Source organism: Thalia democratica, chromosome 4, assembly GCF_965202585.1.
Source record: "Thalia democratica chromosome 4, ktThaDemo2.hap1.1, whole genome shotgun sequence".
Taxonomy (NCBI): Eukaryota; Metazoa; Chordata; class Thaliacea; order Salpida; family Salpidae; genus Thalia; species Thalia democratica.
In genome coordinates this window covers 15340314-15365759 of record NC_139168.1, presented here as the reverse complement: position 1 = coordinate 15365759, position 25446 = coordinate 15340314, and the positions used below count along the sequence as shown (strand labels likewise).

Sequence of the window (25446 nt, the reverse complement as noted above, 5' to 3'; positions counted from 1 at the left end):
GGTTTCTGTTGTACTGACCTTGAAATATTTTAAGACTTTCAGACTTTTAATTTTAACAGCTTAAATTCATATTAACTTGACAGTGGGACAAATATAAACAAAAATTATTTACGCTGGCTGACTACGCGAATCTTAAGAATTTTAATTAGTTCTGCTAACAATGTTTATGACCGAAAATAAATATTTAGCTATAAAACTGTGACTCATGTTACAAATTTATAGTTAGTGGTATATAAGAAAAGCATTTAGTTTAGTTTAAATTAAAAAAAATAGTTAATAACTAGAAGTTTAAAAAACAAACTAATTAAACAAAGCTTCTAATTTCTACAAAACTTTATTATTCTCAAAATGAGCAACGAAAATAAATTCAAGGTAGAGTTCTCACAATTTTTAATTATCACGGCGTCCTAAGCCAAGTAGCATTTATGCCTAATACCGTGTGATTGCCCTCACTAAATATTTTGACACTTTTTTTCACGCCAATTTCACCCGAGTCTACCGACGATTTTAAATATCGAAACTCAAAACCATTCGAGCGTGAATTTCTACGTAATCGCCACGACCATCAACGCGTTTATCAGCAACGAAATCTCTACAAAGTTTCAAGCTTCATTTGAAACAATGCTTATCTGAAGAAAAATTATTGTGTTTATACGAGACAAAATGATTGTGTTGTTAAAGGGAAATGGCTGTAACTTTGCACCTAAAATGCTGCCCGCCTTGTTTATTGATTAAATCTTTGAATCGGCAGTAAAATAGATAAATTAAACATTTTGTTTAAGGTCGCGTGTTTATGTTTTAATAAAAAAAAGTCTAATGCGTTTTATTTTTCATTTTCGAAAACTTTTTTTTTGTTTTCAATTTAATCTAAACGATTTTTGCGCTACTTTAAGTTGTCTTCACTGTTTAGATTGCGAAACTATCAACATCACGCATCTTTTAAAACTTATCGAATAAAAATAAACTATTATTTGATTTCTCATATGATAACCTATTATGACGTCACACAGACCGGGACGGATGGAGCGGAAGTGCGTACGGTGATGACGACATGGACATGGAGTACAAGAGGGGTGACGTCAGCATGTCTCCCGACAGATACTTGATGACGTATTTCGTCGCTCCAGGTATAAAAATTATAAGTATATATATATATATCCATATAAATTTATACAAAATATGTTTATATACATAGCTTTTTTTATCATTACTTTAAAAATCATTTTAATTTTACATATGATTAAACAACTTAATCATATTGAGCTTTTTCATGTCTGATAAATTTTTATGTTAAAGTTTTATCATCATGCTTTCAGAAATGATAGAGTTTGACTTGAAAGCATGCTTTTTAATAAATGTAGTAACATAGGTCATCTAACATAACTTTTTTTCAAAAAAGAAAAAGAGGTATAAACTTTTGAGGAAACCTTCAAAGAATCTTAGACCATTTTAAGCTTTATGTACGTAGATTAATCAATCATAACCAAAACTAAAAATTGTAACAAGCGAACGCTACAAGTAAGTAGGTCATCGGTGCCCTTTGATCTTAGTGGCGATTTACAAAAGTTTATTAAGTCCGCAGTCAATTTAGTTGAGTGATTTATCGACCATTTAGCTAATTACCTGGTTTTCAGCTGGCCAAAGAAAGATGCTTTTTTATGATTTATGCCTCGTTATCAGACGTATTAGTCTGGGAGACTGAAATATTTTGTTTAATTTACAAAATGCCTTTCAACGCAGAACTTTTGAGCTCATTTAGTTGACTCAGCTGCCGGTTTCAGTTTTTCTTTGTTTCTTTTTAGTTTTACTTCAAATTTTTAAACTATAAATGTTGCAACTCATTATCGTTAGCATTTTAAGAGATTAAGTAGCGCAGGTTAATTTACAAATCTCATAATTAAGCGCGTTTAAATTATCGATGCATTTTTTCGAGCAATTAGAGTTGCTACCTCTCGTTAAGAGATGAGTTAAGTAGCAGTTATTTTCTTCTCAAGTGTTTTAAACTGTTACACTGTAAACATCTCGTTAGTAATTGCCATTAACCTTTTTATAGTAACACAAGCTGATCAAATAAGATAAATGCATTAGTCAGTTTCAAAGGAAATTTTTAGACAGTAATTCGACCTTTTGCATTATATTATATTTATTACAGAAAATAAAAAAGTACTATTACTAATATATCTGTTTCAACTTGTCCTTTTATTGTACAACTTTTAGTTTGAACTTTTAAACAGTTATCAAACCTTTTATAACCTTTTACCTGACTAATTTTTGACTAATGAAAACTTGCAGAAAAGTTTTTGGGAGACCAGCAGAAGAGCTACGGTCAGGTGCTCAGCTTCGACCTGAAGATGCGAGAGGACGAACCCTCGGTGGCGTCCGGATCGAGCGGGGAGGACTACTCGAGACCGAGGCCCCGCCTCAGCAGGCAGGACGTCGTGCTGCAGAGCAAGGACCACACCGTCGGCATCACCATCAACGCTCAGGTAAGCGCAACTCAAGTTTATAGGACTGCTTGTTTAGATTTTTAATAAAATAATTTATATCATTATAAAATCTTCGAAGAAAGATCTCAATCTAAGTTTTTTATAAATTTATAAGCTTTGTTTTATCATACATACAATCTTTCTATCCTAATTATCATTTTTAAGCTGAAAAAACTTAAAGTATTTTACCGGACTATTTCAAAATATTTCGATTAAAGCTTTACTTTAACAAACTTTTAAAAGTTCGTTCAAAACTAGTTAATCATTTAAAAATAAGTAAGACCAGTATAGACGAAGTTTAGCATTATTTATTTCAAAACTGAAATTTCAATGTAGGGAAATCCCGAGCCGAACTACAGGTGGCAGACGTTCAGGTTCATGCTGCACGAAGCCAACGAGTTCACGCCCCAGATATCCGCGTTCGAGTTCCAGAAGATGCTGTTCCAGCTCACCGCCCTCAAGATAAGGTCCAGCTACGCGCAAGGAAGTAAGTGTGTAGAATTAGTATGAGTTTTTCAACTAATTAATCACCATTTAGTGTCACATAATAAGATGTATAGTAACAGTATAATCATATTAACACGTTAACGCACATAATCTTGCAAAGTGTATTTAGCTTTGAAATGTTCTTAAAAAACTAAAAGAAAACACATTTGTTGTTATTTTTGGACTGTTAATACTTCCAAAACCAAATAAGTACTCAACACATATGCGTTTTGACTTACAACAATCAAAACACAAACAAACTGTTGACCTCTTTGACGTTTAATACACACCGGTGCAGTGTTTATTTAACAATCCAGCCGGTTCATTGTGTAATGTAGTGTGAAGGCACGTCATGTCAAGTGAAATCTCGAGTGCGTTCAGCCTAATTAGCATGCGCCACAGTTTGTACTGCCGACCGTGGGAATTTTCAAAAGTATATCGTTTTACATGCTTGCACTTTGTAAGCCTAATTTATTACCATCGTGATAAAGACGTTTATGGTTGAGATAAGTTCAGATTTCCTCTTGAATTAGTTTGTGTTATCTTGGTTTACTGTATGGTTATTAAATTTATTTTAAGTCATTTTTAATCATTAGAGGACTGTTTTGATATTTTTCAGTCATAATACGTACTTCTCAGCTTTACTTAAAGTTAGACCTTTACCTAAAAGTAAAACAGAAGTTACATTTTAAATTAAGAATTGCAGCACATTATTCTTTTGGTAAATAAAATAATATTTCAGCACGGGTTCACTTGGACAACGTCAGGTTGGAGACGGCGGTCGAAGGCGACGAAGGCGAGGTTGCCGATTGGGTCGAGGTTTGCGAAGCTAACGGGTACAAGGGTTCGATGAACTCGTGCCAGGAGGGGTTCACGAGGGACCCGCCCAACGGCAGCTTGTTCGATAAGTGCGTCCCGTGCAGTTGCAACGGCCACGGGGACATGTGCGACCCCGTCACTGGTTCGTCACACTTTAGATGAATTAGTTTTTTTCAAATGCTGGTACTGATTCACCCTTTATTGTTAACGAAAAATAGCTTAAATAAACAAACAAAAATTTACGACTTAGAATTGAAAATTATTAAGATAAGAACTAAATAAAGAATTTAAACAAATATAGAAAAATCAACTACTTTCTTCTCAAGTACTAAGAATTATTTGTTTAAAATCAATTTTAAAATTTTTCACCCTGGTATAAAACTACCTTGTGTTAAAAATAACAATATTTTTTTCACACAGGAGTGTGTGAGTGCATGCACAACACGGTGGGCGACCACTGCGACATGTGCGCCGAGGGGTTCTACTTCAACGGGGACGAGAAGAGAAGGGGAACCCCCCAGCAGTGCCAGCCGTGCCCGTGCCCAGAAAAGTCGGGGTGCGCGATGATAGAGGGCTCGGACGAGGTCGTTTGTGTCAACTGTCCGGAAGGATATGCTGGTCAGTGTAAAATGTTTAGAGCATTTATTTAAAGTCGTTTGTTTTATTTAGTAATGAATGATAAGTTTATCTTTTTATATTCGGTTTTTAAGTGCTAGTTTTTTAATATCAAAACTTAAACTTTTAAGTTTAAGCTTTAAAGTAAATTTTTGGTAAGAATAAAAGTTAAAGTTTACTTTGGTTAAAAAAATAACTGAATTTAAAAACAACTTTATCATCATTTAATTTCTCAGTCACTTATTAGTATTACGGTATAGGCGAACTAAATAACTAAGGTAAGAAAGTTTTCGTTTGCAGTCACACCCGACTGCCTTCCCCTTTGTGTTTCTGCACAATTCAGATTAAGCCTCGTTGTCTTTGTGCGGTCGTAACTTTTCCCATTCTTACAAAATCAAACCTAATAAAAGTGATTTATGCAAATCGTTCGCCTCTTCCACATTCAATACCACTGTAGCTTGAATTTTCAATTTGAAAGTTCTCTTTGTTGCGGTGAAAAAATCTTCTAATTTTCACTGTAAGTACGAAGTTTACAAAAGGTTTAAAATAAAAATAAAAAACTTAAAATCATTATATAAGAAAACTTGATTAAATTAAACTTTAGGTGACTCGTGTATTTTAAAAATTTTTGCTTCTAAAAAAAGAAAATAATCCTTTCGCAACTTGTTTTAAAGTGATAGTTAAGGTTAATTTGTTTAATTTAAGTTCACATGAAATAAATTCAAAGCAGACATTATTACAAGACAAAGGCTTATGCGTGGGCATAGATGCTGCTGCATACTTTGAATATTTTCCCGCAAGCACATCCTTGTCAAAAGTAACCGAACGCTATGTGCTTACCAAGCCTTGAAAATATTGAATTATACCGCTGAAAGCTAAATTTTACATACTGTTTTTCTGTTGAATTTGCAGCTACAGTCGAGTATAATATGCTAGTTTTTCCTTTTTTTTTTCTTGTAACTGAAAAATAATTACCAAACTAAACATATACTTATATATATATATATAAGTAGCCAATTAAAAAAAAGAGTATATTAACTTTCTTAGAAAAAGTTTATAAGGTGTAGCTTAAAATAAAATGTTTACTGAAGTATTTTTTACAACCATTTTTCTGGCACAAAAATATGTTTCATAGATAAAAATAAATAACATTTTTGTTATATGCTGCTCGTAAAAACTAAAAAAGGTCAAAGAAAAAAAACAGTTATGAATTAGTTGTTCTTTTTTCTCTGAACTTTATTAGATTTTATTCCTTTCATGAACATTTATTCACATAGCTATTTACTAAGTACTAGTTGTAAATATCAAAGATTTTAATTAAATTTTGAACATTACAAAAAAAACTTTTCTCTATTTTACCACACATATAATTGCAAACAAATATCAACCATTTAAACCTTGCCAGTCGTAAAATACGTCGGTTTCCACAGGCAAACAAGAATTTGAACTTTAAATAAACAAATTCTCTTTTTTTCACTTTCTTTTGTCTATTGTTTGCGCATGGAGGTAGGTTGTGGCAGACGTCTGTTTTCAAAATATAAAAAAGTTTTCAAAACGTTTCCTCAAACGTCTAAGGGTTGAATACACACGATTGAAGTGCAAAAACCGGATGATGATTTATTTTAATTACTGTTTAAAAAATAGTTAAAGTTGTTGCTACAAGTCTTGATGTACTATTAGCTAGGCTTTCTATACTTTGTCGATGCAGGAAAAGTATATACTACTTTGTTATTTTAATTTATCTAAAACAAATATCTTCACGAGTTTGCTTTTGTAAACCAGAAGAAAAAGAAAACGGTAGCAAATTTTAAAAATCTTTACTGAGAAAAACAAAAGCTGTTCTTCAATTTGCCTTAATCTTCACCGAAGCACAGATTAGACTAGAACAACAAAGGCTCTTCATAAAACAAAACTATAAGTGCCAGGTGAACACAAGTGGAAGGAAAATCTCTCCAGACACAATTGTTTACATTGCAAAATAAACAGCTCCAGAGTTATTGTTGTGACCCACATGAGAGCATGGTGAAAAATTAATAAATAATAATTCGAACTCACAGACGTGAGAAAAGCGCAATTCTCACCAGTGTGACGCAATAATACCTGGCAGGGTTGGCGCCTCACATTTGCGTTGTCATGGAAACTGGCTGGCAACGATGACAGGTTAAGACGCGTTTGAGTGATTTCATTGCGACGACTCAAAGTGCGAAAAGTAAATGATTCGTTCGGCTTCTTTTTTTTATTTAGCTATTTTTTTTTCACGTTGCAGTCTGTGTATAAGGAGTTAAAGAAGAATAAAAACAACTTGATATTTTGAAAAAATTGTTATGTTCAAAAAACATGTTTTTAATAAATTAAGTGATAGTTAAGTAAAAATTTGTTACAACAACTATTATTTTAAACCAACTGATGTTGTTCATATAAGAAGACTTACTTAAGCATTTAAACTTTTGGTTAATTTTCTTTATTAACTAAATTAAGCTTTTATTGAACATCCAGATAACGATCAGAACCAATAATTGTAGCAATGAAAGTTTATGACACTTTTGTGTTTACGCAACAGAAGCGGGCGTAATTGCCAATTTAACTTTGGTGTAAAACACGACACCTCTCAGTGAGAAAGCGACTGCTAATTTAAAACGGAGAGCACGCCCTGCCGGACAATACAAGCCGCCAGAGTAAAACAAGACGAGCTTTTGTAATTACTTTTTGAATTCAGCGAAAGTATCTGGTGTGCCGGCACTTTTAATGGCCAAAAATGTTTGAACAGTTATGAAGTGTTAATACAAGTTAATGCAAGCTTTGAATTGGCTTTGGTCTTGTGTTTTAATAAATTAATAACTTAATTAGCATCGGTTGTCACTGGAGTTTTCAAACACCATAAGCGTTAAAAAAAACAAATTTAAACGTTTTATTAAGGTAATTAGTTAATACAGGCTTTGAACGAACTGTAGGTTAAGAATATGTAAAATTAGCTAGTATAATTAGTTGGAGATTACTGTGGTGCTAATCATTGACACGTTAGCTTAAACATGAATGACCTAATTAGTGTTAGATCATACTTAGTTGTCAAACATTTGCAATATTTAACAAATATTTTTATTGTTGAAATCAACGAAAAAACTAAAATACTTGTTTTTATACATACAAGATAACTAAGTAAAGCTACAAAATCAATTTATTGTTTGATTAAAAACAAGTTTACATAAATGAGAATAACGTTTAAAGAGATTTTTGTACATTTCTTTAGTTTTGATATATATATAAGTAAACAAAGACAAAATAACAAAATGTCAAAATTTTTATACTATATGATTCACCAAAGTACTTGAAAACTTTAGAAACATAGTATGAATATGAGTTCAAACTACAAATGGTTAGATTTTGGGGGAAAAACTGTAAAAATTTATACATAAAGTTTTAATGTAGCAAAACTATGTAAATGTACTGTAGATTATAAAATAATTCTTAATCTACTCATTTCTCAGGACGCCAGTGCGAGATTTGCCAGGACGGATGGTTCGGGGAGCCGAGGGGCAGGGGTCCGTGCCAGAGGTGCATGTGCAACGGAAATGTGGACGACAACAACGTGATGAACTGCAACACGACCACCGGGGAGTGCCTCAAGTGCGTCCACAACACCACGGGCTTCCACTGCGACAGCTGCTTGGAGGGATACTGGGGAAAACCCGTCACCAATAACCCAGACGAGAGGTGCCAGCGTGAGTTACTTAAAAATTAAATAGTTAAATAAGTTTAGATAAAAGTTGAATTAGTTTTTTGATGAAATATTCCCCTTATATTAAAGTGTAAATGTAGTATTAGTTTGTGCTTAACTTAATTTAAAATTTCAGCCTTAAATAAAATTAGTCAAGAAAGATAATATATAAAAAACTATATGATCGCTTTAAGTTTACTTATGGCTTTAAAAGCTACAAAGACGGCTTAAACAAAGCACTTATGGCTTCAAGTTGCTCTTATCAAGTATAATAAAATTCCATATTTTCCGCTGTAACAACAAAATCGGCCGGCGAAACTAAAACAAACTCGAGTGCTCGAATGGGACTAACGGCCGGCTTGGAGAAGAAAAGAGACAACTGCCATGGAAAGTCCAAAAGGCGCGACTCAGCAGCGACGAACAATCTCGTGAGATTGTGAGTAAGAAGCTCGCAAAGTTTTCATTCACACAATGTTTACGTCTGTCCTCTCGTAGGAAGTCGCCGATTGAGATTAGAAGAGAAAATGAGTCACAACTTGGATCATCCCATACAGCTTCTATGCGACCTTTTTAATGCTCTTCGGCTCGTAAACACGCGTTGTTGCAGGTGATATTTACGGGATTACGTCGTTCCGTGACCTTGAAAGCTCATTAAATGTTTTTTGTTTGCTGTTGATTGGCTGATTAAAGAGTTTGCTGACAGCCTGAAGGTTAAGCTGATTTCATAAAGCTTATTTTGAAGTTCAGTTTGCAGTCAACAGAATTAAAGAGAATTAGAAAGCAACTTTGCGCAGTATTGATTGCTGTTTGTCAGTTGTAATCGGTGGAACGGTTAATTGTTAAATGTATCTTCTTTCTTCATAGTTTTTTTTATTAAATTTAATTTTTTACTCACAGCTTGCGAATGTGATGCCATCGGAAGCCGTGAAACCGACTTGTGCGAACCAATGACAGGAAACTGCGACTGCAAGCCTTTCGTCATTGGTTAGTTGAAAAAAGGAAAAAATAATTCAATTTATTTAGTTGAAAAAATTTTTATTAAGTGGCAAATCACTTTTGTATACTCTATATAAATTTCATACAATTTAGCATATATATTAGTAGCTTAAACGTGTTTACGTTTTGAAAGAAACTTTATCTTTAAATAAATTTAGCTTTAAATCAATTTTATCAAAGCTGTAATATCGCTTAAATCTAGTTGTGCATTACTATAAATAGAAAACTTGATTAAACTTGATGATATTGAATTTAATCCGGATTAGTTAGTGAATTTCTTAGTGTCGCGTTATGTCATGAGCAGTATATTCTAATAAAGATTAAATTAGCAAACCCATATTTACTTAATCAATTAAAGATAATCTAATTTATCTTTCCGTTCGTCTCTTGCCAAGGCTTTCATGTCTACCATTGAAATAAAACAATTTATTATTAGAATTGTTAGCTAAGCATTTTTATTTATTATTTGAAGCTTTTTTTATATATTTCTTGCAGTATGCAATAGGCAATAAACTTAATACCTAAATCTCTACAAATTAGCTTTTAAGCTTTTTTAATTCAATCAACAATAGCTACAAAACTTAAAACTTTTTATAAAAGTTTAACGTTATAACTTTTTTTTTTGTTTAAATTGACAGCTGTTGAAAACATTTAATGAATATATCTGTTTAACAGAGTAAACAACTTTTATATATATGAGACTTATTTACTCCCTTAGAATAAGAATTACTAATACTTTATGTCAACTTATTTTTTAACTTTACAAATGCTATCATCAAAGCTTTCAAAAAAAAAGGCATTGAATTATACCAGTGTGCTTAACTTATTATTATATAAAATTAAATCTAATGCTCTTACGGAGTAATTTCTTAAAACGACAAACAAATTTCTCACGCTCCGCTGCGCACCAACTTCAAAGGCGACCGGACTGTTTTCGCTCCCACGGCGACCGCAACAAAGCTGGAAGCGCCGACCGTTTCGAAGTAACGCGTTATGACGTCACAGGTCAGAAGTGCGACCAGTGCCAGCCCGGGTACTGGAACCTGGTGTCGGGCGACGGATGCCAGCCGTGCCAGTGCCACCCGTTGGGGTCGGACGACGAGGGCAAGTGTGACGAGGACACGGGGGTGTGCACGTGCCTGCCGGGTGTGGGGGGCGACAAGTGCGACAGTTGCCTTGACAACCACTACGGAATGGACGGCAACGGATGCAAATGTTTGTTTAAAAATCTTTTTTTTTATTAGTGATGAAATAACTTTTAGTTTTCGAAACCAAAGTTCACATAAAAATTTTAAGTCGCTATTTTAAAGCATAAAACACATCTTTTCAATTTATACATTTCGTTACTTTAGTTATTGCATATGTAATTAAAAATTTGTTTTAATTGTAATTTTCTAACTTGATAATAAAAACGCAGCATGTGATTGTGATCCTGACGGCAGCGTGTCCCTGCAATGCGGCGAAAACGGCAAGTGCATGTGCAAGGAAGGCGTCCTCGGACTAAAGTGCGACATGTGCCAAGAAAACTACCACAACATCAAGGCTGGATGCGTTGGTAAGTTGAATTAATAAAAAAAATCAGAAAACAAAAATTCATCAGTATGAAGAAAAGTTTAGCTATTAAGAATGTTTAAAAAATTGAAGCAAAAAGCAGTGCTTTATATCAACTTTTATATTTATTAGTATATATTTTTTAAGAATAAACGAAAACATAAAACAAACTGTTTTTTTTCCTTATAAGTTATATCCGATAAACGCATTACTTTTAAATATACTTTTTTTTCAATAAATGTAACAAAACATTACAAATACTTTAGTATCAAACTAAAGTCTAAAAGCTGTTTCCAATTATGTATTACAAAAAAGATCTTTTAATTTTTCAATTGCTAATCATGTAGAAATTCCAAAAGGTTACAGGAACAATTTGCCAATCTTTTAATACACAGAGAATAAAAAAGATTACAATGGATATAAAGAAAGCTGAAAATAATACTAGTATAATGAAGTATTTACAGTTTTTTTTTCAGATAAGATACTTTCTTTGTACAAAAACTTTCAATAGGTGTAAATTGGAATTAGATTAAGGATAAAAAACGAGTTTGGCTGACCTTTTTATGACATGATATTCCTGGACAAAAAAAATATTCCTATTGTACAAAGTGTCACGTCAAATTTGGAATTACTGCTTAATAATATAAATGTTTCAGTTAAATTAAATTTATAGTTATAATATAGTATAAAAGCTTAAACCCCTGGCTAGAAGTTATTTAAAGCAAAATTAAACAACTAAGATAAACTTTAAAAGATTCTTGCAGCCTTATTTTTCTATCAAAATAACACTGCAAGATATCTAATATCATTTATTCATCAGATACTTTTATAAGTAAAACATATTATAATAAAAATAACTGACAACTATTTAATACTTAATAACAATACTGATTATAATTGCTACGTCACTTAGTGTTTATTAAAAATGTGTAAACAAACTTAAGGAAGTGGTAAAAAGTAAAAACTAATATCGCGCTCACAATTGCGTGACTGAGGTCCATTGGGAAATTCACGAAAAGGTCGTGGTTTCGAACAAAAAGCAATAAACTGAGCATAAGTGAAAGGGATTTATACGACTTTGTCAGTAAATACTCAAGCGGAAACTTGTTACTTAATCTAAATTAATTTTATGAAGTATTTTTCATTAATAAATTAGATCATTCGTTATTGAAGGCATTTAATGCAGCGTTTGGAACTTGGTTTAATAGTGTAAATATTTATTATGGTGTATAAATTTACTGACAGATTTATATACTTCAAATATCAAACAAAATCTTTTCATATGTGCTCTCAATATACAAGTTTTTAAGACACTTTTAAAACAATAAAACAAACACAACGAAAATTTAAAGTTTCAGATAACATAAAAAAAAAGCTAGTATAACTATTTTTTTTCACAGAATTTTAGCAATAAATACTTAACCTGAAAAACACTCTAAAATACACAAGTTGACAAAATGACACAATCATTATTTATCAAACCACATTAATCGCAGAGTGCCCGGCGTGCTACGGACTGGTCCAGAACTCCGTGGACGAGCACAGGACCGCCCTGGCCAAGCTGGAGCAGATAGTCAGCGACGTGGGCAACCAGACGGTGGCCGTCGGCGAGGACGGGTCCAACAAGGAGTTCGAGGATCAGCTCCGAGCTCTCAACTCCACCGTCGCCGATCTGCTGCTGAGCGCCAACGAGAACTCTGGTGAGATTTAATTGTCATTTCTAAATAACATAACAGCAGTTAATATAAACTTAATTGTCATTTTGAAAGAATATAACAACAAACTTTGAATTACCCTCAAACATTTTTGTCTAAGCACATGTTTCAATTTTTTTTAACTTTTTATAGAAATTTTATAATTTAATTTTTGATTTTAGAAGTATTGAAGTTTATTACTAACTTAATAGTTAAGTAAAATTTTAGAAATTAATTAATCCAGTGGTACGTTTTTAAAACTAGTTCTTTTTATATCACCCAAGTAATGCTTGTTTGCACAAATACTTTTTTTAAGTATTCCTACGCAAAAACTGTAACGTAACCCTTTATTTTAACGAAGACGTACAATTAAAATACTTCAGCCTTTCAAAATTCCTTTCATTCCATTCTAAACGAGCTTATATTACTTTTTCATTCTGTGCCAACTAAATCGCAGACTTTACAACGAAACGCAACATTTTTTTCTAATTCTAACTCACGCACCCACCAGAGCGTGTCGAAAACTTCCACGCAAAAACTTTATTGTTGTGACGTCACACAGAGAGGCAGGCCGAGCTGCGCGACTCGATCGACCGGGTGTCGGACGAGCTGCACAAGGTGTTCAAGAAGCTGTCGCTGATCGAGAAGGACGTGGAGGAGTGCGCGGAGAAGGTGGCCGACGCCGACGACAAGACGGTGCAGAACGCGAACGCCGCCGCTGAGATCAGCAGCGCCCTGGAGCGGGCCAACAAGAAGCTGGAGCAGGCCAGGTTCGACCTGGGCGTGGCGAAGGAGATCGCCGACCAGCAGAAGCACAAGCACGAGAACATGACGGAGCTGGCGGAGTTGGCGGAAGAGCTGGCCGTCAGGGTCGTCAACGAGTCGGAGCTGGCCAGCCAGACGGCGCAGCAGGCCCTCGACAACTCCCAGAAGGCGAAGGACTCGATCGAGGAGGCGTTGGACGTCCTGAACAACCTGCTGCTGAAGCTGAGCGAGTCTGAAGATGCCGAGTTAGTTTTGCAAAAAAAAAAATTGTGTTTGCTTTAATTTCCAGTTTATAGTTTGTTTATTTTATAAAAGCTTGCTGTTTTTATTAGGCAAAAGCTAGTAATGTAATTTTTTTTGTATAATTTTAACCACAATAAGTAATGGTTTAAGAGCTGCAGATGATTTTTAAAACTAAGTTTTACATATTAATAAGACAAACAGCCATAGCAGATAAGCTTTTTTTTCAATTTCAATCGGTATTTTTCAATTTTTTGTTCTTAAATTTTGACTTAAAGTTTTAACAAGTTTAAAAGAGTTCGGATACTATTTAGCTGTTGTTATAGCAACGGGTCTATCCTGCCGTACAACGCAAGCGAAGCGTGTCACTACCCCCACTATCCGTACAAAATTCCCCAAAACATTTCAACGTGGTTCGACCACAGGTACGTTGTCAGGGCCCCGTTTTCTTGTTGCTATGGTAGCACGTGACGCGGACGAACCTCTGTTATGCGGGCCACAACTTTGTTGGTGGGGGGCGGTCCGAACTTTTGTCTTTATAACGTCATCATGAACTTCATGATTGCGTCCGACTTACAAACTCTCTGCTAGATGGCGTTGTTCCATATTACTCTTTTTTTTTATTAATATTCTTTATGTGTTCCTCTGTAGGTGTATTGAAACTTTATTCATACGGTGCAATTTTGTTCTCTTTTAAAAGTTTTCAATTCATTTTAATTTCTTAATAAATATTTTAACGAGTTTTACTGAGTATCAATACTATCTTACAATTTTTTTTATAACATTCTATTTTAAAATGGTAAACAAAAAAGTTTTTGCTATACAACTTATATTTTTCTTTTAACTGATAATTGAAACTTTAAAACAGTTTACTTGCATGTTAAAGATATTGTCATTAATTCCATATTTTTATAAATTTAAATACTTAACACTGGCAATCAATTCACACGTAAAAATTACTTTGAACATTTATTTAGTTTTTTAATGTTATTCATTGCAAACTTATAGAAATTTACAAGATACTAATAGTTAAAGATAGTTGTTTATAACTATGCCTTTGTAATACAACCAAAAGGTTTTTTTGTACCACAGGTCCTAGGACCAAATATATTTCGCTTAATAAACTATACTTAAGAGTGCATTAATATAGCAAAATTTAATTAAACAAAGCACTAGAATATCTTTTTTTATATCTTTTACTAATACATGTACATTTTCACCCACAGAAGCAAGATTCCAGTCGCAAGAAAACTGAAAGGCGAGCTGGAAGAGCAGGCTGTGATGATCAAGGAAGAAGCGGAGAAGCAGAAGACGGAGTCGACCAACTTGTTCTCGGCAGCCGAGAAGCTGAAGGTTCCGTCGGTGGACACGGACACCAAAGACCAGCACGCCACTGAGCTCATCAAGCAAGTGGAAGACCAAGTACCAGAGGTATGTAGTTTGTTAAAATTTGTAGAAAAAAAGTAACTGTTTTTGTTTGTGTCTAAAACGGTTGAAAAACCTAAACTAATAGCTGAAAATTCCCTGGCATATATTTAATATTCAAACATACGGTTTAGCAACATGGCTTAACTTATTTTGTAATAAACTTAATGATTTAATAAAGAAGCAATAACAAAAATAAACAAAGTTAAAGTAAAACAAAGTTAGACAGACACAAAGTATAAACTTAAAACAAAAATTCAAAGTTTATCTTTTTATTTGATAACAGGTTGAAAAGTTGAAGAAGAAGTTTGATGAAAAATACTTTAAGTTGGAATCAAATATTTACAGTGCAGAGACAATGTACCAAACAATGCATGCTAATCAACAGGTTTGAATTTAATTAATTCAAAGTTGTGAAGACGTATTAAAATGTAACTTCCAAAATCTAAATTCGGATTGGTAAGGAACAATTTAAAGAAAAAAATTCATTTTAATTGTCCTTAAAAAATTTAAGTATTTTTTTTCAATACAAAAAAAATTGAAAGTTCTATACCAAATACTTTTTACTGCATTGAAATCTTGCTAACTTTTCTTAACTTCAACAGTCAGTTGATCAACTGCTGGCTAAGGCAGATGCAGTTGAAAAGGCAGCCAAGATGGCCGTTGAAAAAGGAAACCAAACGCTCACTTCGCTCAAACTGCGAGTTGATACCCTCAAAAGTTTGTTTTTACACTGTTATTGTTTAAAACTTTGTTTTATACATTTGTTTAGAAATGATGTTGTGAATATAAAGTTTTTCACAATTTTCAAACTTTTTTTTATTTTTGTTTTGAAAAGTTCTTGAGCTCTAACTCAAAAGCATTCCGATTATTTCCAAATCAGTTTCAATATTCTCTTTCAATGCATGTGAGTTGAGTTCTAAACTTCAGGTTTCGACTTTGAGATCGAGCAGAACCGAGCCAAGGCCGAAGCGGAGCTGGCAAAGAAGGATGCCATCGAAGCGACGATCGCGGAAGCGAAGAACGTGACGGAGCAGGCCAAGGAGAAGCTGGGAGCTTCCAAAACGGTGGCGGTTTCGGCGAAGAACAAGGCGTTGCAGGCTCTCGACATCGCCACTAGTGTTGAAAATGTCAGTGTTAACTATTTGCGCTCTCTTGTTGTATTTACTTGGCAAATAACTGGCGTGTTGTTTATCGCTGGAGTGCAATGCTATACTTACTAGATAAGCTTTAAAATGCAGCCATTAAATTTGATTGCAACTTTTTTTTTGAAAAACTTTACTTTGTTACTTGGTTTGCTTTGCAAATCATTACTATCTGCAATTTAGTTTTAGTTTGAAAATAAAATCATAATTTTTAACCTATTTATTTTAGTGTAGTTTAGACTATCTTTATTTTTATTGTTTTTTTTTACCTATGAATTATACAAGTTCAAATAAAATGATTGGTAAGTTAATTTGGTTATGATAAAAATTTTACAGAAACTAAATGAAACAGATATAAAGCTTTATTGTAGTCTTTGCTCTTAACTAAAAGCTTAAAACCATTACTGATACCAAACTTTTTTTTTGACATTTAAAAATTTAAACAACACATTTTAAATTCTTTTTGACAACAAACAGGAAGCTGAGAGGATCCTAACAACTTCGGAAGAAGGCAGAAAGAAAGCAGCTGAAGTTGAAAACTCAGCAACTTTCCTCAAACAAGAACTTTTGAGGATCGACGACATCCTCAAAGGAGCAGAGAGCAAAGTTGAGCAAGACACCGATGAGCTCAAAATGGTTGGTTTAAAAAAAATCCAGAAAGTATTTCAAAATGACATTTAAACACTATAACTAAAGTATCAAAAATTTTAGTGTATGTACATATTGAAAACAAGATAGATCACTGCCCTCAGTTTACACTATATAAGAAGTTAACACTCAATTAATTTGCTTTTAGGTTTTGATGTTTAGTATTTATGTTTAACACATATCTAAAAAGTTAATTTATTAAGAGTGTAGCTTAAATTTTGAAAAAATATCAACTTATATGGACAAATTTTTATGTAATTTGACATTTATTAATTTTGTTTTTAATTCTTAGGCGATAGCAGAATCTAGCACAGCAGAAGGAATGGCAAAAAATACTAAAACAAAAGTCAACAATGTGTTGGCGAGACTTGAAGACTTGTTAGCAGATCTAAGTGAGTTTAGTCTGATACATACGATTAGTAACTTAAAATAAATTAACTTAAATGTTTTTTTTCAAAGCAACAACAGTATTTCTATACTGTCAAACTTTTATTAACAAAGTATAAAAAAGAACTTAACCTTTAATAGCAGGTACATTTTAAAACTTTGTTTTATAATGACATAAACAATTCGCAAGCGTAAAAATAAAAAAAAATCTAGCTTCACTTTAAACAACAAAAAAGTTATTAAATCTCCTAGACGGCACGTTGGTTTCAAAAAACTTATAGTACTTTTTTTTTTTGATGCAATTATTAATGCAATACATAAATTACTAGAACTATAAGTATTAAAGTGGGAGAAAAATTTAAATCTTTTTAAATATTTTTGCCATTTTTGCTTTAAACAATTTTGCAAAATCTTTAAAAAAAACGATACAAAATCTCGATCCTCGCAGACAAGCTGGTGCCGGGAGACAACGAGGAGATGAGCAGGCTGGGAGACGAGCTCACCCGGCTGGAAGGCGAGTACGCCGAGCAGGGGCTGGCCTCGAGGATCGCCACGCTGAGGGCGGAGACGGAGGAGCAGAAGGCGCAGATAGCCGGGTACGAGGCGGAGATCAAGGCGCTGGAAGCGCAGGTGGCAAACCTGGAGCACATCGGGGACACCATACCCGAGACCTGCTCGGCCACCCAGGAAGTCGAGTCCGAATAGAGAACTTTTTTTACTGTTGATTTATTTTAGTTGGTTTATTCACGCGCGCCTCGAGTGTTTTACGTCCCCCCATTTTTTTTTATCACCCCGTTTTTTTTTTCGAAAGCCTGTTTCTTGCTTAAAAGGGTTGACCCTGGAGTTTTTCTTTCTGTGAAGAAAAACTTGAGACACGTTGATCGTCCGAACTTGGAGTTTTGTTTTTTGGCGTTTACCTGAGAACGAGCACTTTGTACCATTTGCCTTTAAAAGTTTCTGCAGGAGAAGTTAATAAGTGATTTTGGACGCCTTACACATTAAACCTTGAATACTTAAATAGCAGCTTGTTAAAATAAACCCGAAGTGTTTCAAAACCGATCCAAAGTAATTCAGCTTTAGCTCTCTCTCCATATTTTGTACATAAACTCTCACACGTAAACACTTTCTTATTGACCAGACAAAAAACATTTCTAGTAAATAAAAACACCCTAAAATGATTTTTTCCCCAAGTATGAAAAGCTAGCTGAAAGGCTCTACCTCACCGAATTTTTCACCACAAAAAAGTGTCTTACTTGTCCGTGATGTTATTAAAAACTAATTAAACTAAAAACTATAAAAAATACTCCAGTACAGCACTGACAAAAGCTTTTTTTAGTTAAAAAATGAGAGTGTATGTAATAAGTTTTGCTAATGACAGCACTATCTAACAGCAAAAAAAAAAACATAAGTACAGAAATTAGAACTAAGTTTTTATGAAAACATGAGGTGCTTCAAAGTTGCACTTTTATTTATTGTTTTGTACGTTTTTGTAGATAAGTTTAATCGTTGTTTTTTTCTGTGTTACCAACACGACGCCTTGTTTGTCCTTGTTGGAAAATTCATTTGCCTTCTCGGTAGTCAAAATACAGCAGCAGCCTTAGTAGCAGCCAAAGTGCCGGAAAAATTAAATGTTTTGTTTTTCGTTTAATATGAATGTTTAACTTCTGCTTCTTGACGAGTTTTTCAATTGAAAAAAGCTCCCAGCATCTCAGTATTGATTGAAAGCTACCTTTTTCGAAAAACTTTTTGTAACTTTGTAAGAAACAACCAATTGTCAAGTATCACCTCTCTTTTTTTTGTCGTCATTACTGATAAAAGTATTTTTTGTTTTTTTTTTGGCTCTGTTCAGCTATCACGTAATCAGCATCAACATCAGTTCTATCTACAGGGAGGAAAAATTCACAACTTTCATTTAACTTTTTTTTTCATCTCGAAATTGTCTCTATTCCTCCCGGTAAATCCTCATTTTCAAATTATTTTTTGTTGCTTTTGTTCTTCCCTCGATCTGAAATTAAAGCACCGAAAGTGGTCGGAATCGCTTTTGACCATTTTCGCGGGTTTTTGTTTTTTGTCGGGGAAGTTGAAAGTTTTGCTGCATGTTGCAAACCGGCGCGAAAGGGACCCCAGAAAAAAGTACACCAGTAAGAGAGGAGAAAAAAGATTAAAGCTCTTCCGAGAGCACGGAATCTTTTTACAAGTTTTCTATCGTGTCTTTTCAGACTTTTTTGAGGTTCCTTTCGCGTTCGGGTTCTTTTTAATATAAGAAATAACATTTTTTCTCTGCTCTTTTTTTTCGTTTATTTTAATTGTTTTGTTCTTTCTAGCTGCCCCGGAAAGAATTGTTTTTATCGTTTATAGGACTTTTGAATTTATTACTTGTTTTTGTTTAAAAAATAAAATAAAATGTAGATTAATCTTTTTTTTTTGACTTTCGAATCACACATACATTTAAAGAAAGGTCATTTTATTAAAAATTGTATACATTTGCTTTTACAGTTTATTTCTATTTTCAACGTGCCTTTGAAACAATAAACTTAAAAAGATATTTTTTTTTCTGTATAGTTTATGTTAAGTTTTTAAATTACTGATTTTTTTTGAAGTAACTAGTACTTGATACCTATATTGTCTTCTTAAAATGCTAGACAAACAAACCCGTTAAGCTTTTTATTAAAATTTAAAATCTCAAACAACTATCAAGGTGACAAAATTGGTTATAGTAACTAATTGCTATTCTTAATAATTAAATCTAGTTGACTACTTGGGGTCTTCTACGTAGTTTTGAAGCAAATTTAAAACCTTGATTTTTTTTTACAAAAGTTAATAAACTTTCAAAGTTTTAATTAGATTTACGTTTAAACTTTATACTATCAATAAGTCAATAAAGTGCCTTCAAAAAAGTTTTATTTTGAGAAGATAACATAAAGTCGTAGATAAGAGATAAAAATTAACATTAAGGTTAGATTTAGAAGTGTAGCAAAATTTTAAAGTTAAAGTTTAACACTACATTAATAAAATTACAAATTTAATGACATTTATTTATTAAAGTAGTGTCTATCTATCAAAATAGTTTTCTCAAAAATATCAAACAAACAAATCCGTTAACCTTTTTACTCAATTTAAAAAATCACACAACTGTTTAGCTGATAAAACTGATTCCATTAACTAATTGCAAAATGTTAGTACCTAGATCTAGTTTACTACTTGAAAACTTTTCTTTCGTTTGAATAAGTTATCACACTTAATTAAATTTATAAAAGTTAATAAATTTCATTAGAGACTTGACTAAGTTTGTATTAACAATAAGTTAACAAAAATATTAAAGAAGATCTAATAAAACCTTAGATAACAGATAGAATTTAAGATTTAGTAGAGAAACAAAGTTACACGTTAAAGTTTAATAATGTTTTGATAACAACTCTAAGTTTGACAATTAAATGTTAAAGTAGTATGTAAACAAATGCTATTTTAAATTTTTATGTTTTTTTTATGATGTTTAGCTGAAAATGAACACAACTATAGTAATTTATCTAATCGTTAATTTTCAAGTTAACTTTTAAAATTATACTATTAAGTTATTTTTTTAAAATCACAATTTACTAAGTCTAAACGTTTATGTATTTAAATGTCATGAAACAGCTGTTAAAATTCAAGCATACATGTTAAAATGTACACTTTCAGATTAATAAAGGTCAAAATATAGCATTTAGCTAAGTTTCTAATGAAAATTTTTTTGTAGCTTTAATTTTTTTTATTTTATAATTTTGTTATCTACCATCACTAGGTAAATTAATCAAAATAATTTTCAATAAGCTTCAAATTAAATTAAGTATTAATAAATTATTTTTGACTTAAAGCAGGGGTCGGCCGGGACTTGGTGGTCGCCGGTCAATTTTTCAAAATTAAAAAAATTGGCGAGCCGCAGTGGTAGTTTTGTTTTTAACTCTTCTTAAAGACCCTAAATATCTAGCGTAAGTTTTAAATTTCTTTTAAACTTTTACCTAAAACAGTTTTTTTTTTGTTTTGCTCTTCACTTTAAACATCACAATATCTAGTGCAAATTTTAAGATTTTAATCGATGGGCCAAATTTGCATGTTCGCGAATCGCAGTTTTACCTTTCATTGGCTGCATCCTATTAAAAATATAAAATGTTTTCGTGGGCTGCAGTTTGCCGATCCCTCATTTGGAATCTAAAATCATTGTGAATTGTTGATTTTCATAAACTACTAGTACTTATTAGTTTAAATTTATGTTTACTATTTTATAGTCTTAAAGTAACATAAAAGTATGTAGTATAAAAAACATTAGTAAAACAAAATTCAAACTAAATTAACTATATTTATTTCGAAACTAATAAAAATTACCACAACGTTTTGTACTTTAGTGATAACTTACATGGTTTTATATCTAACCTTAGTAATTTTACAGGATCGACAATAAAAACTAAAAATACAATTTAAAAGGCATTTAAGGAATATTTTCACAAATTTAAAGTGTTTTTTATTGTTTATATTATTGTTTTATAATGACGAGTTCTTAAAACAGTTTTCGTTTAAAAACTTTATGGTTTAAAAAATGCACTAGTACAGTTCAAAATACTTTTATTTGATTTTTTTAACACAAATAAATGACAATATTGTTTTAATTAGTTAATAAGAATTAACTTTACCTATTACTTTACTTAGAAAACGTTTTTTAAAGCCTATTTTATTATTTTTTTTAGTTCTACAAATTACTTTAAATCTAACCATTGTAAAGTTAATCATTTATAAAATGGTTGTGTTCACCATTTAAAGCTGGTTTTTACTAATTTTAAACGTCTACATACCAAGTTACACTAACTGTAATCTACAAATTAAAGCTAATCAGAAAAAGATCATTATTTGTTAAACTATATTAACAATAAATCGGTTACATAAAAAGTTTCTAAATGCTAAAACACTTAAGTATTTTTAACTATAAATAGGCAGTTAAATTCTAATTTTTTATATAAAACTAAACTGCTTACATATTTAGCTTAAAGCAAAATTATTTATCAAAATTTAATAAAGACATCAGTGTTTTTACTTAAGAGATAACAACTAATTTAGGTTAAAAAACTAAATTATAATTAACAATTTTGAAAGGAGAGTTTTGATTTGTTTTTATAAAATTATTTTCTAATCAAAGCAAATTTTAATTTTGTTAACTATGTTCTAGAATCTTAGCTGGGTATGTTAAATAAAAATACTTTTTATTGTAAATTACCTTTAAACTTATAAATGATCTTAAGTTAGAAAATAAATGATGAGGTTAATAAAAGTTTGAAATGAAAACTATGGGAACGGGTCAAAATTGCACGAAAAAAAAATTGCACGAGGGTACTAAATTGCACGAAGGGTCAATTTTGCTCGAAGACAAAATTGCACGAGTTACAATCTAGCAAGGAGGGTAATTTTTGCACGAGAGTAAAAAAAATAGAAAAAAATGTACATAAAAAAGTATAAACCAATAAAAAAACAAAAAGAAAAAAAAGTTACTGAGAGGGTAAGGGTTGGGGGTAGCAGTGATAGTAAAAATAAAAGTAAAAAAATGACTAATAAAACTATTATTTAAAAAAACAGAAAAATTAATAAATAGAAATTAACTAACTAAAAACTGAAAAAAAAACTATCGACCGAGGGTAAGGCTTAGGGATAACAGTGATAGTAAAATAAAATTAATTTAAAAACTAAATTAATTATAAAAAAAATTAAATTAGTAAAAGTATAAAAATGTATAAAAAATCTAATCTGTTTGCTCGTGCAAAAATTTCTTCGTGCAATTTAGTTCCCTCGTGCAAAAGTGTCTTCGTGCAGTTTAGTCCCCTCGTGCAATTTTTTCCGCTCGTGGAAATTTGACACCTCCCCAAAAAATATATTATCTAAATTCTTAAGTTTTTGTAGTTCTTAAAGGTAAGTTTGATCATTTAATATGCTTAATTTAAAAATAATATTCTAACCTTAGTATGTTAACAGGTTTTAGAATGAAGTTTTTATTAGTGTTTGGTTTAATTTTTGGGTTTAGCTTTTTGGTAAGTTTCAAGTTACTTTATAGTTATAAGACTAAAATAAATTTATTCAAAAAATTGTTTTGAAAAATTCAATATTAAGTCCACGCTAACTACTATAAGGCAAAAAGTTTATTTAATTTTAATAAATAGTTACCGTCATTTGTAACAGTAAGTAATTAAACAAATAAATAAAACAGACAAATAAAACTAAAAAGTAAAAAATAAAAGTTTTTAATTAGTTAATATTTACAGCAATCGAACTGTGCACCTGTGGAATTCAAAGAAATCACAGAAATATATGTTTCTCAACACAATGGCTACAAAATCGGAGAAGATCTACAAAACGCATTGAAGTTAACACAAGATTTCATTGCAGAAAAGTTTAACACAACAATGATAGTAAGTAATATGTTATAAAATTATGAAACTTTTTTCAATTGAAAAATTTAACACATTATTTTAGTCTCTCCGAAACATTATATTACAACAGCAACTTTACTAATTTATATCTATATAAAATAAATATAAGTACTTTAAGTATCATTTGTTCCTTTTTGATAATTTTGCAGCACAAAAGCACGCCAGCAAAATTGTAAAGACAGTAAAATTTTGGTGAACACGTATTAGATCTCATACTAACTTTTTAATATTAAAAAATACAATGAGCTAAGTTTAATCGATGAAATATTCAAACTGTAACTTTAAACTTTGCTAAGCAATTCGTCTTAATGTCTAGATTAACCGGTTTCACCTGTTTGTGCGAATAGAGGACAATATGCCGTTCATACTGCGAGTTGACGTTCCTAATGACACAAATGACACATGTGCTTATCAAGGAACCGACAATTATGACACATCAGTCACCGCTGACATACAACTTTGCCCTGAAGTGGTAATACATTGCTAAAAAGAGTTTAATAAGCAGCATTTATTGACTATTTGTTTCAAAACTTTTTGTTCGAAATTTAGGTTTAAAACAAAACTTAGTAATTTCTTTTTTAAAGTATAGTTGTGTTTTAGTTCACAACTAGTTATTTCAGGTTTAAAGTTTATTTTCTAATATTTAAAACCATTCTTAGTTTTATTTAAACTACTTTTAGTTAAAAACTTTGAGATTTCTTTGTCCCTATATCTAAACAAAAAAAAATTAATTAAACTATATTCATAAAATTTAAGTACTGGCTTGTCGTTATTCATTTGAAACTACTAACTAATTGATATTTTTTATAACGTTTAAGGTGTTCTTAAAAGCAATATAACTAGATTTACGGTCATGAAATACATTCATATAATATTTAAATTTTATCATTTAATTAAAACACCAAATAAAAAATTTTACAGACATTAAGCATGAGTGATGGAAATACTTACAAGCTACCTCCCAAAACATTAAAACGGTCTAAAAGATGGACTAGACGGTTCATACATAACACAGGTGAAAACAACTTTTATATACGGGCTATCACTTTTTTATTTCACTTATTTTTTGTTGTGAACTCTTAATAATTAAGTAGACCCTGAAATTGTTTAGGGTGGGTAGTTAGTGCACATGTTTTTCGAGCCTGTTAAGAATGTTTACGACTTGTGCTTTACAGCTAAAGGTTTTTATCAAAATTAGTACTTTGAGTTTTAATTACTGTTTTGTTATTAAATATCTACAATATTTTGATTTTAGTATATTCTTTAACTAATTTAAAACACTTCTATTTTTGTTGAAGTACAACACTCATAAATTGACTCAAATTATGTGCGATCGTATTTCAAAGAAAGCAATACAGAAAAACTGAAAAAACCGTATAAAATTTCATCACCAAGACTTTTTTTCATTATAATCTAGAATAACCCGCACTAAAGTTAGTTACAAACCAAGTTTAATTAAATATTTTAAATTTTTTAATTAATAGCAGTAAATATAAATAATTCATCTAATTAATTTGCATTAATCTTTAATAATTGTTTATGATATTCCTGCCCGGGCAAACTCTGGAGTTTTAGACTAATTTAAAAATTAATAAATTTTAAACAATTTTAACTATTAATTTAAAGTCCTAAATAAAAGCTTCATAATCTACACAATGCACAGCGTTTTAGCAATTGTTATCAAACTTTATTTAATTCTAATTAATTAATTTTAAAATTTAAATTTTTATACTTTGATTATATTTATATTTCCTACTTGCAATAATTTTTTAGTTTTTCTGAAAGTTTCTGATAATATGCTTTGTTTGATTGTAAAGTATTAAACTTGAAATATACGTTAGAGATTTTTTTACATACATTTAAATATATTTATTAAAAAACAAACAGTAAATCTGAAGCAAACAAATAAAATTTAAAATATATGTAAAAATAAACTAGTTTTGTACCAAATAAATATTGCTTTACTTATAAAGTATTTAGCACTTTAACAAGTTTCAAACAAAATATCATATCATCATACTTGTG

The 25446-nt window shown here is 31.4% G+C and overlaps 1 protein-coding gene across 1 annotated transcript in view; it reads left to right on the top strand.

Annotated features, from left to right (window-relative positions):
- The window catches only part of LOC145834534 (laminin subunit gamma-1-like), a 49316-nt gene extending 29799 nt beyond the window's left edge, over nt 1-19517 (top strand). Inside the window, exons 10-27 of the mRNA XM_082941979.1 lie at nt 1011-1127; nt 2293-2486; nt 2823-2973; nt 3715-3933; nt 4212-4409; nt 7892-8125; nt 9019-9105; nt 10123-10332; nt 10535-10672; nt 12165-12368; nt 12925-13372; nt 14594-14798; nt 15079-15180; nt 15398-15512; nt 15723-15922; nt 16415-16573; nt 16878-16977; nt 17421-19517. Of these exons, the coding sequence (XP_082798105.1) occupies nt 1011-1127; nt 2293-2486; nt 2823-2973; nt 3715-3933; nt 4212-4409; nt 7892-8125; nt 9019-9105; nt 10123-10332; nt 10535-10672; nt 12165-12368; nt 12925-13372; nt 14594-14798; nt 15079-15180; nt 15398-15512; nt 15723-15922; nt 16415-16573; nt 16878-16977; nt 17421-17677 (3338 nt within the window). The 3' untranslated portion in view covers nt 17678-19517. The remainder of the gene's footprint in view (nt 1-1010; nt 1128-2292; nt 2487-2822; nt 2974-3714; nt 3934-4211; nt 4410-7891; nt 8126-9018; nt 9106-10122; nt 10333-10534; nt 10673-12164; nt 12369-12924; nt 13373-14593; nt 14799-15078; nt 15181-15397; nt 15513-15722; nt 15923-16414; nt 16574-16877; nt 16978-17420) is intronic.
- Nucleotides 19518-25446: the final 5929 nt, after the last annotated feature.